General features: G+C 41.9%; 1 protein-coding gene across 1 annotated transcript in view; it reads right to left on the bottom strand.

Annotated features, from left to right (window-relative positions):
- opn5 (opsin 5) overlaps window positions 1–14,405 on the bottom strand; it is a 61,148-nt gene that overhangs the window by 15,089 nt on the left and 31,654 nt on the right. The window contains exons 3-6 of the mRNA XM_084377053.1: window positions 11,580–11,699; window positions 2,512–2,682; window positions 1,933–2,267; window positions 1,578–1,822 (exon numbers count right to left, since the gene is read on the bottom strand). Of these exons, the coding sequence (XP_084233179.1) occupies window positions 1,578–1,822; window positions 1,933–2,267; window positions 2,512–2,682; window positions 11,580–11,699 (871 nt within the window). The remainder of the gene's footprint in view (window positions 1–1,577; window positions 1,823–1,932; window positions 2,268–2,511; window positions 2,683–11,579; window positions 11,700–14,405) is intronic.

The following is a 14,405-nucleotide window of genomic DNA, read 5'->3' on the forward strand; positions in this document are numbered from 1 at the left end:
ATTCCATTAGGATCATTTCCAGCAACATTACAGTCTTTGCTGACATTGGGCATATTAGATTGCTGGTAAATAATAAATAATACACATTCATCACATTCTGTACAGTTAATTGCGTTTATTCACTGTAGTCTGTCATTTCAGCAATTCATTGTATTCTGCTAATTATTACATTCATTGCTCAAGGCTAATTGCTCATATTCCTCGTATTTGGGTTAGTGGGTTTACATCCATTGTTCTGGTAAGTTGTGTCATATTCTATATTCTAGTTATGTCATGTAGTCTTCTTCATTGTACTTTGTACTTGCTTCATATTCATTGTATTCTGCTAATCACTACATATGTATTCTTTGCTTTCTGCCAGTTGTGTTATGATTGGACTCTGGTGAGGCTGGGCGTGGCTTTGCTGCTGGTCGGAGCTGTGCCGGTCCACACACCTGCAGCGCATTCAGTGTAATCAGCACCTGCTCTTTTACCCAGACCATCCCTCTGCAAGGTGCCAGATTATTGTTGCCAGCTCCAGTGTGTGACCAGACCATACCTGTGAACCAGCTCCTCAACCACCCAGCCTCCCGCACCCCTGCCACCCCTCACAACCTCTACTGCTTGAGCCAGCCTCCCGCGTAAACCGTGAGTCTTCACCGGCACCACCCTGGGAGCCCTCGGCCTGCGCTCGGGCTCACTGTCCCAGCCTACATGTGAGTGACTGTACCAAGTTATCATGTTTTATTGATATTTTACACTGCTCCACAACTTTTTTGAAAGTTGGGCTTCTAAAACGGTTCATAGTGTGTTAGATGGACTGACTTTATTGCCAATTTGCCTTTGGCTTCTCCCAAATCACAACGAAAGTACATACACAACAAGTGGCACAGCACACCATTAAAAACAGTCTTATGTACATCATGAGTGCGAAAGGGCAGGTACCGTAGAAGCAAATAGGTCTCATAAATATACCACAGAAACTGAGTAACCCCCAGATTCCACTAGGACCGTCTCAGTAGCGTTACGGCTGCGATACGGGCGACAGAGCTGATCATTGCCATTCTAGACCAAGCTCGTGTTTCCACTGGCTGTGCCACGGCATATTTCATCAACCCAGTGTTCAATCCAGTGTCTGCTCCGCGGAGAATACGCACCTAGTCTATTTTTGATGGGAGCGGACAGCACAGAGCAGATTGAGCCCGACAGGAAGTCTTACAGCGGAACAGCATAGTGCATCCAGTCAGTTTTCAAATAAAACAATGTGTGCCAACTCAGGCTCTACAGCACAACAAAGTCCGAAAAATATTAACAATAAACACTTAAATAAGATGTATAACGAAACAGTTTAACTACGTAACCATGGAGAAATTATGAAATAAACACAGTCTGAGCAGTCAGTAACATCAGTTTAGTCAGGTTATAATGAATATGTTGATGGATCTGCTCAGCTGGTAGCCACACAAGTGGTGCATCAGTCAATGGTTTTGAAGCATTAAAGAAACGGCTGGTGCCAACAGTGGTCTGCTCGAAGCGCTGCTATGCGTCAACAGTTTCACAGGAATACAGACTCTTAACATTAACTCCCTCTGTCTTACCTCGACTTTCTGAAGTGCCTGCGCTCCTTCAGGGCCTTAAAACAGGAGTATTTGGCACAGGAATTTTTCAGGTCCAAGACCTGGTAGATGATGGGGTTGTACATGGCTGCGGACTTGGCAAGCAACGTGGGAATGACAGACACGGGGATGGGCACCGAGTCGGGCTCGCCAAACGCTGACACCACTGACACCACTGCATAAGGGATCCACGCAATCAAGAAGCCTGCACAGATCAGCATTGCCACCTGGGAGAGGATACAAAGAAATATTCAGATCAGAGATTTGTCCCTAACATTTTTCTTCTCTGAGCAAGACTAAAAAGAGCTTTACTCTTTCTCTCCCACCTCTCACCCACCTTTGTGAGTTTCATCTCAAGGTTGTGGCTGTTTCTGATGCGGGCGTCGAAGTGGGAAATCTCCTTTGCGGACGACTTGACCTTAAAGATGATCATGACATAGGAAAAGACGATGATGCCTGTGGGGAGGACCAGACAAAAGAACAGGATTGCCATGACGAAGCTCTGGCCGGAGATGGAGGCCTGCGCCAGCCACCAGTCCAATGTGCAGGAGGTGCCGAAGGGCTCCGGGGCATAGCTCCCCCAGCCGACCAGAGGCATGGTGGCCCAGAAACCTGCATACGCCCACACAAAGGCCAGGCACAGGAAGGCGTGGTGGCGCTTTAGCCATGTTCCTAGGAATGAAGTATGATAGACTAGTGGTGAGAGAGACAAAAGACTTAAATGTTACTTTCTTGAATGGAGTGTATATATAATATATAATATTCTAGGAATGGATCTTGGTCTGCATTGTGGAAAGTTACTGATTTTTGCTCAAATCAAAGCTCACTCCACAGTCAGTGGTCTAATTTATGTGTATAGGTGAAAAATTAATGACTGTATGGCGTTTCAATGACGTTTAAGGAGCTCCTGACTTACCGTATCTGAGATGGCAGATCTTGAGGTACCGGTCCAGACTGACCACAGTCATCGTGATGAGGCTCCCGCAGCCAAAAAAGAACCCAGCCCAGCCGTAGAAACGACAACCCTCCCAGCCGAACAACCAGCGGTGGGAGAAACTAGATACAACGAAAAATGGCTTTCCTGTCACTGCAAGACAACGGAATGGAAAAGAGAGAGTGGGGTAGGAGAAAAAGAGAAAGGGGTGAAATGTAAAATTAGTGTTAAATTCTTAAGTTTAGGTTTGTCAGAAAACTCAAATTTCCTAAGCAGGAAACACTGTCAGAAATCATATAACATCAGCTACATGAAAGTGGCTATTGAGTCTCACCAGACAGAAGGAAAGAGAATAAACTACAATTTATAACACTACTAATATCTATTATGAGTTTAAAATTTACTATTTAACTGGTAAACTAATTGCTTTGATCAACACAGATACATGTTTTCTACCTCTCAGAACCTCCACAACCATTTTTCCACCACAGATTACACACACAATTGACATTTACTTTGCTGTGGCATTTGGCAGCCAGTAAGCCAGCTTTGCATCACGGCAATGTTGGTATGCAAATGAACAATCATCTTTTCTCCATTTTGCCTGCCAAACCCAGAGGCCCCCCGCTCTTCTGCCATCAAAGTGTGCAGTGCATTCTGGTTGTTGTAGGTTTTCTACCTTTTTGAGCAAAAGGAGTACCACAGCCCTTTCTCTCTGGTCATGTAGCACTGATTTCAACAGCCCAGTATTAGGCAAGGGCCATCTTTCAAGCAGTGTCATCCCTCTTTTAGAATGAGTAAATACATTTTTTGTATCATTCAAGTGTCATTTATAGAAGTATAACCAGCCCTTAGAAGACAGCACACATTCTTATAAGCTATATGCAAAATAGTGTATTACATAGAATCAAAAAGAAAAGAAAATCAACATCACAAAAAACGTTCAGGGATGGCCCAAGACACACACAGAGCCCAAGGTGCAGACCTGGCCCACAAACTCCCAGATCTCAATACCATCAAGCGCCCTTGGGAGCACCCCAGAGCAATTCACCACCTCGCTTTATAAAAATCATGTAAAATTTGATTTTTAAGAGAGTTAAAAGTGTAAAGCATTGCGTGATTTCCTCTTTTTTTTATTAGATATTAATTTTGTGTGCTGCGAGCTTCAGCCACACATAAAAGCTAACTCAGTGCGCTCGCCTTGTGACTAAATGAACAGCAAAAATCCCAGTCAGGGTCCTTTAGAGTTGATGACAAAAGCCCCTTTCTCTTTTTCTGATTCAAAAGATTAAAAACAGGAATCCATATGACAGTTCTCGTGACAACTTGTGACAAGTGCCTCATTACTGAAAAGCATAAAAGGAGAGTGACAAAGGAGAGAAAATCGACCAATTATGCTGATAGCAACACAAAGCAATACGAAGCTTGCTTGAAAGGTAACACTCTTATGAATGTGTGAATGCTACGGTAGCTTACCCCTTAACTGTTCACGCACAACAAGGGTTGATGAGGTGGACAAAAGGCTCAAGTATACTCCTTTTAGAAAACCACAGTGACTCACCGATTAATGTGTGTTTCAGATGTTGGCCCCTTTTCCTGGAGAGCAGGACAGGCCAAGAGCCATGTGGCACACCAAGCCCAGGCAGCATAATGGGGATAAAAATCAAAATCTCCTAAGGCCAGATTGCATGAGACAGGATGGGCCAAGCATTTTCTTGGAAACACTGAAAACCCAGAGGGTCATGCACAAACACTTGCAAACAGTTGCTCACATGGTCAGTGGCTTAATAGCATTTAGACATCTACTCTGAGTCACAGCAGAAAACGGCAAAGAGACTTTTTGGCAAAACTTGTGTTTACCCGCTGCTTAGTGTTTCTTAGTAATGACGACTGTTATTCATGGAAGGGATCAATAAATGGAGAATATTTACAGAGACGTCTTGTGACTTCAGACCCTGTCACAGTTCGCCTCTTCCAATCTCCAACAATTTAACACATTAAAGTGTGGTTACAGGTTTTGGGGTGTACTACTGTACAGTATATGTGAAACAGTAGTATAGAACCCTTTGTGGCTCTAGAGGAGGCTACAAGTAATCTGAATTCCCTAAAGTGATGCCAGTCAGTGCTAAGTTGCATTGTGGGTAATATAGTCGACAGGTTTTGAAAAGGAAGAAGAATACGCGTAATAAAAAAGATGATATCTCTGGTTCTGAGGTATCATATTGGAGGGCAATGTTAGACACAGTTTCAACACCTAGTGCCAACATTACCCACAATGCACCTTAGCTCCTAAGTAACATCATATATGCTGGTATCTATAGAGTGCTACAGGAATAAATCCTAAAACCCAGAGAATAAGTTAGCATTTTCAATGCTGACTCTTTGGTTAGCCTACAAAAACACATCACATTTCACAGTAATCTGGCTGGTGGAGGTCATAATGACTTGCTCCAGACTGAAGTGTTAGATGGACAGGCCGACCAAATCAATCAGCTGATGACCTCATCATCTTTAGGGCCAACGGGGCAAAACTCGTTGCAATAATGGATTATATTCATATTGTTAATGTATGTGGCCTCTCTTGATCCATAGAGTGTCTGTTCTGGATTGTTCTGTGCACTTCTGGACACAATTAGGTTATTCTTGGCTATAACTTAGCAGTGTTTTCATCTTGAAATGGTAAAAAACTGCATTTCATTTGTGAGATATAAGACAGTTTTGGACACCCTAAGGGATTAGTTTCTTCTAATATATTGTGTGTTACATGATGGTGAGGAGGCGCACACCATGTACTTATAAACCAAACAAAAAGGCTTAATGAAAGAATAGGTCGACCCGTGGGTGGATTAGTGAGGATTAGAGTACTGAGGATGACATCAAGTGTTATGCAAGGTGAAAAATAAGTAATTACACAATTTCAGTTGCATAACATCAACATACTTAAGCTAATTTTTAAACTTGAAAAGTAGTCCCTAGCACTTTCTATGATGACAGCATCTTTAGTGCATTATGGGGGCAGACATAATGAATCATAATGCATTTACAATGCTTAATGACTGCACTCAGAAACATAAACAATGTTTTCTGATGCACTATATCAACAGTCAGAAAACAATATAGACGTGAACTTATAATGAATAATAACTTCAGGTGACTTATGGATGATCTTGACTAGTTGTACGGGTTGACAGATGGGGTTTATACATCATGATCATGTAATATATATATATATAGAGAGAGAGAGAGAGAGAGACAGACAGACAGACAGAGGACTTCACTTAACACCAACCATGATGTTATGATAAGTGTTAGGATGATGTTTTTTTCTTTGTGAGTGTATGTTTGTTAGGTTTTTCAAAGATAAACTACGATGAGCTTACATCATCACCCTATGCTCATTTTCATAAGGGGTTATGGCTGCTGGAGTTAATGACAGAACAGACCTTACATCACAGCCCACCATTGTTGTAAGTGCACTACCTAACATGTCTGTCCAATCATTTGTTTCTCCCTCTTCATCTCATCCAGGCCAGTACTCTGTGATTAACTTATATTTACGTAACCTGAACCTTTGTTCGTCTGTCATGCATTACATGTCTAAGAGAAAAGAAATTCCCTTCCATGGGGCAAATGCTTTTGTCGTAATCAGTAATTTTCAATACCTTCTATATGCTTACAATTGTAAAATTTCAGGCATGGCTAAGCGTGAGTCACATATGTACATACATACATACATATCATAAAAAATGTTGAACTATACCTTCCTCTCTGTTTTAATTCAGTGCCCCCTGCCCCAACTGCCTCCATCGTCACTAAACCAATTCATGTCAAACTTTAAACTCATAAATATACAGTTCATCTTGTGGTATTCCTTTTTTCCAACCAATTGCTAGGCAATGACCAAGGTCAGCTTAGGGGGAGGGTCAGATGGACAGTCGAATCGAGTTACTCTCACCCAGGAGACATTCATGTCCAGTGTGGAACCAGAAGTAAATGGTGAGTCATTTTATCTTACTGAGGTAGTTAAGTCACTTACATAACAACGGTAAGTTCCTAACTGAAGTTATATAAGTAATGTGGTCAATTTAATCCAACCACAATGTTTTCCTGAACATAACCAGGTAATTTTCTTGCCCTAACACAACCACACTGCAAGAGTACAATGAAGATCGGGGCAATGGTCATGGTGTTTTGGGAGTCACTAGCAGTCCTATGTCTCATACCTAAATGACTCGGTGTGAGGTTGTGTTGCAAAAACCATGATGCTATGGCTAAAAAAAACACTTTAAATGTCTGTAACAGCCAGATCTTCTACCACAAAAGTTATTTGCTCCTGACAGGATTTCTCAAGGATTACTCCAAACTGGCACTGACACTGATTCTCAGTCATCCAGGTCATGGTATATCTGTGCTATACGGAGGTAACCAGACTTGCTTGTGTTTCTTAAAGCGATTTGGTCTCTCATCCAAGAGGCTTCTTCAGTTCTTCAATTCAGAAGAAGAAGAATCGCAAGCAAGTCCAGTTGCCTCTGTGTAGCAACTAATAGCTAATGTAGATATACATTAGCATTAGCATCAGCACCACAGGCCGACAAAAAACTGGTCTTAAGTCAAAGGTGCAGTCTGTTTCCTGCTATTTAACGGATACATTAGATGTGCCTACACAGGCGGGTTCAGACCATTCATACACTCTGATTTGATGATTTGAGAGGCTGCTTTCAGTTATTGCATTTCCATGCACACAGTCATTTCACTGCAACAAACATCGTGGCACATTTATCAGCAAAACTAAAAACTGTCGTTATAAACTCTCCAAAGGAAACAAGAATTAAACTTTTAGCTTCTGAAATAAATATTTTTAACCAGGATCTCAGGATTTATCAGGACAGCTGCTTCACTGCAAACTGTTTGACTGTATGAATCTGAACTGTGTGTGACCTTTCTGTGTGTAGAAGAACACAGAACATTCATTAACATGAAATACTTACTGATTCTGTCGGCAAGTCAGGAGTTTTAAATAATCAGTGAAGTTCCTCGTGTGCAAATGTGCATGTTAATGTAGAGATACACCTATGGTTTCTGCTGCTTGAGGATCACTGCAGGTGATGTCATTAATATTTTCCTCATTAAGGACGTACAGTATTTCACCCTCTCATCCCACCGTTATTGGTCAGGATGATACTATTTATGACCCGTCTCACCTGATCCACGGACTGAGATCTGCACACATGGACGAACACGCAGCAGCGCTCCTCCTCCTTATCCTCAGTTTATTTTTTCATATGCAGTCAAACAGAGTTGTTGATGGGACAGATGATTGTGAAATGGGGCTGCAGAGGGTCCAGCAGCCGAGGACCACATCCTTTCCCTCACTGAAGACGAGCACCACTGGTTAATATGGTACAAAGTGCAGTTTAGGGCATGTCCAAATCCATTTTGCTAGTTAAACGGCAGAAAATCTGGGTGCAAAGTGCTGCGCCCGGCGCAAAGAGGTGCTATTTAGACTCTGAATTAGTGATGGGTTTTTTTGGGCAGAGCATTAATCAAACCAATCAGAACGTCGTCTCCCATTCCCTTTAAGAGGCGGGTGAGCCAGGACCTGACACATATTAAACAGTGGCACTTGTCTTCAGTGAGGGAAAGGATGTGGTCCTCGGCTGCTGGTGCTCTGTCCCATTATTTCACAGTCATCTGTCCCATCAACAACTCTGTTTGATTGTTTTAATTATTACTTCATTATATTAATCGATTAATCATTTGGTCAATAAGTTGTGAAAAACATTTCCGAGGGCCCTTAGTGACGTCCTGAAATTGCTTCCCTTGTCCAACCAAAAGTCTAAAACTCTTAATCACTTAATCTATTGTAGAAATAATTTTTCTTAAAGGAGCAATAAGCAGAAATGCATTATTTAAGACTGAAGGAATTAAAAAATCGCTACATGGAGAACGAGAGGTGTAATTTCATCTGGAGTATAGGATGACGTCACACACCCGCTCTCTGTGTTGATCTCCAGCCTCATGTTTACAAGCCGGTCCGGTGGAGGTGGACATGTTTATTTTGAAGGGAAATGACATTCATATTCCCATCATGAAATCTTTTATTAGCTAGGGTGATCTCCTGAGTGCCATCAGATAATCAAAATTTCCATTTTTGTCCTGGTATTTGCTTTATGAATGGATGCCTCCAAAACTAAGGTCAACTGCACATGCTAAACTAAGATGAAAAGACAAAAGAGAATGTACAGAAATAATAAAGTCTGTGGAAATAAATGGGGTAAATGCAAAAGGGAAAATAATACAGAAATAACACAAAATAAATTAAAACATAAAAAAAAAGAAATAAAATTGAAAATGAAATTAAAAAGTGTATCATTGAGGGAATGACTACAAAGATACCCTTGATTGATCCTTAACTGAAGACCCTGGTATGGGTTCATAAACACTGAGGACCAATTTGTATTGTGGCATTTCAACCAATAGTACAAAGCAGTAGGTTTTGGGCTGTGTTGGCATCTCCAAGGAAACCATGCTATTTTGGTCCATGCAGGTGCAGCACTGTAAATTGCAAAAGGACTGGGTGAAGCTGAATGTCAGAGGTTGATTATTAAACCAATCACAGTTGGTCACATCACTAGTATTATAGCTCTGAAACAGCTGAGCCAATTACAGTCAAGTTCGAGAACTACACTGTAGTTCACATGGATAATCAGCCTCTCCAGGAAATCATCAATATCATCATGGCTCTGAGTATAATCAGCACTGCCTAGTGTAGACATGTTGGGTTTGGTAGGTCGTCCTTCATTTAATCCATGACAAAGAGAGAGAGACAGACAGAGAGAGAGACACACACAGAGAGACACAGACAGACCAAGAGAGAGACAGAGACTTGACTTTTAAAACAACATTTACATCATGTTATAAGAAAAAATCCTGTGCCACACACGCTATAATAGGTTAAAAATGAAGGAGCAGTGAACCATCTTCCTTCAGTGTCCATAAAGCCTGTCTGATCCCCCACAGAGCCCTGAAAGTGTCCAGATTGCTGGTCAGGGTATAGAAAGCCTGTTCTATTTTCAGGAGGCTGCCACCAGACCCTTCAGACTCTGCACTCCATCAGTCCAGCCCTGACCTAACATCTGATTCTTCCTGGTCTTCCAGATGGCTAGCTTTGCAGTTCCAAACAGGAAATGAATTAGAGCCAAAATCGATCTTTTTCTTAATACATATCTAGGCCCAAAAACAAACAGGGGACAGAGAATTTCTCTCTCACAGCTTCCACCCATTCTGAGGACAAGTAACCACTTAATGCTCTAGTGTTTCCCTCTGTGCACAGAACATCCCTCCCCAGTGCTTGGGTCCAGGTGAGCTCTGTGTCTGTTTGTGGCTATTGCTCCATGTATAATTCTCCACTGGAGGTCAGCCACGCTTTTCTCAACAGGAGGCTTATATAGGACCCTCCGCCTGCCTTTAGGGGTACGGTCTGAAGCAAAAGCCTCATTCCACCTCGACTCCTTGACTTCAGCCAGACAGCGAAGGTGCAACACTTTCACACAGCTGTGATACAGCTGCTTCTTCCCACAAGAGGTGAAATTGCCCAGCACTGGTGTTTTCACAGAAAGAAGCATTCCACTCTCCTCTCGCCACTCCCCAACAGCAGGACTGATAATCAGGGAGGGAAAAACATACTTGGTACATTCCATCGGTCAACCAGAGCACGATTCTCAGCAAACACTCTTAGTGGCACAGACGGGGACTGCCAGACTTCCTCCACAATCCTCCTCAGCACTCTAGAGGATCTGATGTCAGTGACACCACCAGGTGTTTCCATGGATGCTTTTGTGAGATGGCCCAGTTTAATGATGCCAGCCTCAACAAACTTAGTCCTTAAGGAAGCGGAATAAAACATTGTGTTTGCAAGGAAGTCATTATAGAATTTGTCCCATGGCTGAGGACATGCTGCCCTCCCCACCCTAAGCCCCAGTCTATATCATTTGTACTACCACTGTGTGTAAACCCTGCATATAAGAAGAGGAGAGACAGACCAATAAAGAACCAGACAGAAAAAGAAAGTAGAGAAGAGACATGATCATGGTACTTTTATCTTGAAAGTTTAATTTTCTGAACCCCTTTGGCATTAACCTTTAAATTTTCCTTAGACCAGTGACATTTTCCTGAGATGATAAGATTTCCTGCCCTCCAGTAAATCTAACCCAACAACCTTCTTAAGAGAAGTCACTGATTTAATGAATTTTCCAGCATAAGGAAAATAATCCTTGACATTTATCGATTTACAAAATGTATCATCCAAAAAAACATTAATCTCCTCTAAAGAATACAAGTCTACATTCTGAGAGACGCTGTCAGCTACAGAAACACTATCGGATTCAGCCTCACAACCCACGTCAGCCTCATTATAATCAGACTCCATCACCTGCTCCTCTGCCTCACTGTCCAGTCTGACCTGCAGCAGCTCGGCCTCCTTTACAGCAAAACCCTGCACATCTTTACTCTGCCCTGTTTGGACCACAGGTTCAGCCGCCACTCCCCCGCCGAGTGTTCTTTAGACACAGAGCCACCCGCACCGCTGACCCCGACCAGGGTTTCACAGACACATCGGCCGGCTACGACCATCATCTCAGTACACTTCCGAAGAACAGCGTGTCATCAACAACACAGCAGAGCACATGTTTATATTAAAATTATATTATTAAAATCTATTTTTAAATGAGCAAGAGGAGCTGCATTGTCCATGTTTGCACCTGCGAGCTGAACTACATGTCCCAGAGTCACCACATTAGACACACACAACTGCCTGAGCAGAGTCGACCCCACCTGACAAACTGCACTGACACGGGTCCCATAGATAACTGGTTCCTGTAGCAGCCAGTACACTGAGCTGTGGAGACTCTCTCTCTCTCTCTCTGTCTCTCTCTGTACCTTCCAGTTTGCCTCGTGGGACCTTATTTGAGATTGGGTATGTTTTTGTGTAACAGTGTCCAATCAACAAACCACATTGGTTGACTGCAGTAACTCTACACACAATGTCGTACCTGATATGCCAAAGTCGAAGATGGCTAGATTAACAGTCATGAGCTCAGGAGGCTTCAACTTGGTCTTGCGTTTGATGGTCATAAAAATGACGTAGCCATTCCCTGTAGCAGACATGATTCCTGTAAGACAGAGAGCCAGTTTGAGATAAATGCACTTCTGAGACACCGGTCACAATTACATACATTTCTATGCACCGTGGGTCCTTCACTCTTAGAATGGATGCATTAAATAATGGAACAACGATGTGTTGTCCCTGAGCTGGTGTGAACAGATGTGTTTATTTTTTTTGATGCATCCCACATAAAAGCATTGAACTATGTGGTTCAAGTCTACAGTAGCAGGCAAAGCAAAAAGAATCAACTGACTCTTCTTGCCTGGCCTGTTTTCACCTGGCATCAACGTGTGTCTTGGTTTATCTGCTCGCAATTGCACAATTCTACGTACAGGTGAGTGCACCCAAGAAGTGTACCGATCACTCAGACCACATTCAGAAGTGGTCCTGGCTTCTGTTTCAACTGATCTCACTACAGATGAAGCCACAATATCCCCAGACCCCCTTAAAAAGTAAATTGTTTGAGTTTTTGAGTTACAAGAAACTTTATAAACATAGATATCAGTGAAAGGTGCAGGTAGAATACAAACACAGGTGTGTTTCATGAAGTGGCCAAATTGAACTAGGTCGTGTAGATGAAAGTGTGGGCTGGGAATCTGAAAGTCAAAGCTGAGAAAGAACACAGAGGGGGAAAGAGGCACAGACATAGTACACACAGAGTATTTCATTTTCAATCACAGTGTAGATAAGGCTCACCTTGAGGGAAGGTTTCTGATAAGAAAAGCCCAGTAAACACAAAATGACACTACAATCTTACAGTATAGCTGCCCTGCAGACACAGGTGCATGTTATCAAGATGCCAAAGAGAAGCATTCAAATGCCTGCTTATGTTTAACCTGTATATACAACATATTCATATTTTCCTTAAGGCACATTAGACAAGGTTATTATGTCAATATTATTAATATATTATTATATAAGCTGATTATATGGTTTCATGCAGAAACCAAAACACATACTGCAGATGGGGGCTGTGAAGTCTTGCTTACATGTCAAAGCTTTAATTAAAATGGATTGAGACATGTTTGACAAAAGAGATCACAATGAAGTGAAGATAAATGAAGAGCCAGTTGATTTACACAATACAGAGAAAGCACAGGAAGCATACTGTCATGGTCACCCGACTGGCAGTACAGAATGTAAGACTCAAATGAATTGGCTAAGCCCCATCTCCTGGATAATGTCTTGTAGGAACAGTTCACCCAGAGCAAAACAATCAAGTCATTATCTCCTCCCCCAGTGCTGATGCACAAAGCCTTCTCCTAAACAACTGAAGTAGCTGGAGACTTGTTTTAAAATGTACAGAAACAGCAACAAAAAACAAACATCAGATGGCTCCATACAGCTTGTTCAATGTAATCTTATTTTAGAGATACCAAATTTATTTGTTAAGACGTTTATTTACACACATTTTAAAGTTGAAATCTTCACTGTAGCTGCTAAGCTAAAAGTGTTAGCCCCAACCTGTCTGTAAATAACATCTTTTCAAATCGATTTGGGATCTCTGGGCTTTCAGAAAATTAGATTACGTTGGACATGGAACCATTTTATTTCTACCCCTGCTGTTCAGGAGAATGTTCCAACACTGTTTTGCTGTCAGAAATTATTTTGTTACCTAGACAATTTCACCTGACTTTGCATCAGCATTGGGTTCAATGGATAATGACTGAATTTTTTGTTCTGGGTGAACTATTCCTTTAAGACATTATCCTAAAGATAGAACTTAGCCAATTCATTAGGGCAACTAACAATCAGTAATTAATGAAACTAAGCAAAAATATAGCTTTTGGTCTGGCTGGATTTGAGTCTTACATTTTCACCAGATGGGTGGTTTAAAGATGGTGGAACTGTTCCTCCCAGGCCTGCACTCTCAACAGTCTAATGTCCAGCATGGGTAGCCCTTTGGCTGTGTGAAGAGTGAAGCCAGAGGCCAACATCTTTTGAATATTTTCTGATTCAGACCTATCATTAGGACTTGAGAAAATCATGTTTTATTCAACTAAGACACACTGCTCAGAATGGTTGGTTTCTTTGATTTACACAGACACGGGGAGGGTCAGTGGTGCTTTTATCTCTGCCAGGCTTCATTATAGTAACACACTGTACGCTGGTCCTATAAGAGAGGTATGAACTGAATACAGCCACTGTTGCCAGCTGTCTAACAGACCTAAAAGACGGGAGCGCGCTACCATAATCCAAGAAGCCCCGCCTCTCAATCTGTGAAGTGATTCTCAGATGTTCCTGATATCTAAAGCTTTAAAGCTCATTTCTTTGATCTGTTACCTTCTCGATGATCTTGATCGCTGTTTGAAATCCTCAGGCTAGGGGTTGAATCTCACCTCATCATTAGGGTAGATGGATGTCAGACACACTGAGTCAGGGTCTATACACTAATTCCTATCTGAAAGTATTTGTTTGATATTGTTTTAAAGGTGCAATATGTAAGAAATGGCCACCTGGAATTCATACTCAACTCATCACCAGAGTAACTGCCAACTGTATTCTTTAAAATGTAATACATCCATGACTGTAGCTACTGTTAGCTTGTTAGCTCAGCCCCAACACAGGAGCTTTGGACTGCTGGGAGAAAGGTTTTCAGACTCTGGGCTAGCTGGTTAGCCTGCTAACTTCAGTAGCTCTTCTACACAATACACTACACAGTAGACGTCTTTGTCATAATGTCAAACTGTTATTTCTTCACATTCTGTCAAAA

Source organism: Pagrus pagrus (genome assembly GCF_965226575.1).
Source record: "Pagrus pagrus genome assembly, chromosome: 16".
NCBI lineage: Eukaryota > Metazoa > Chordata > Actinopteri > Spariformes > Sparidae > Pagrus > Pagrus pagrus.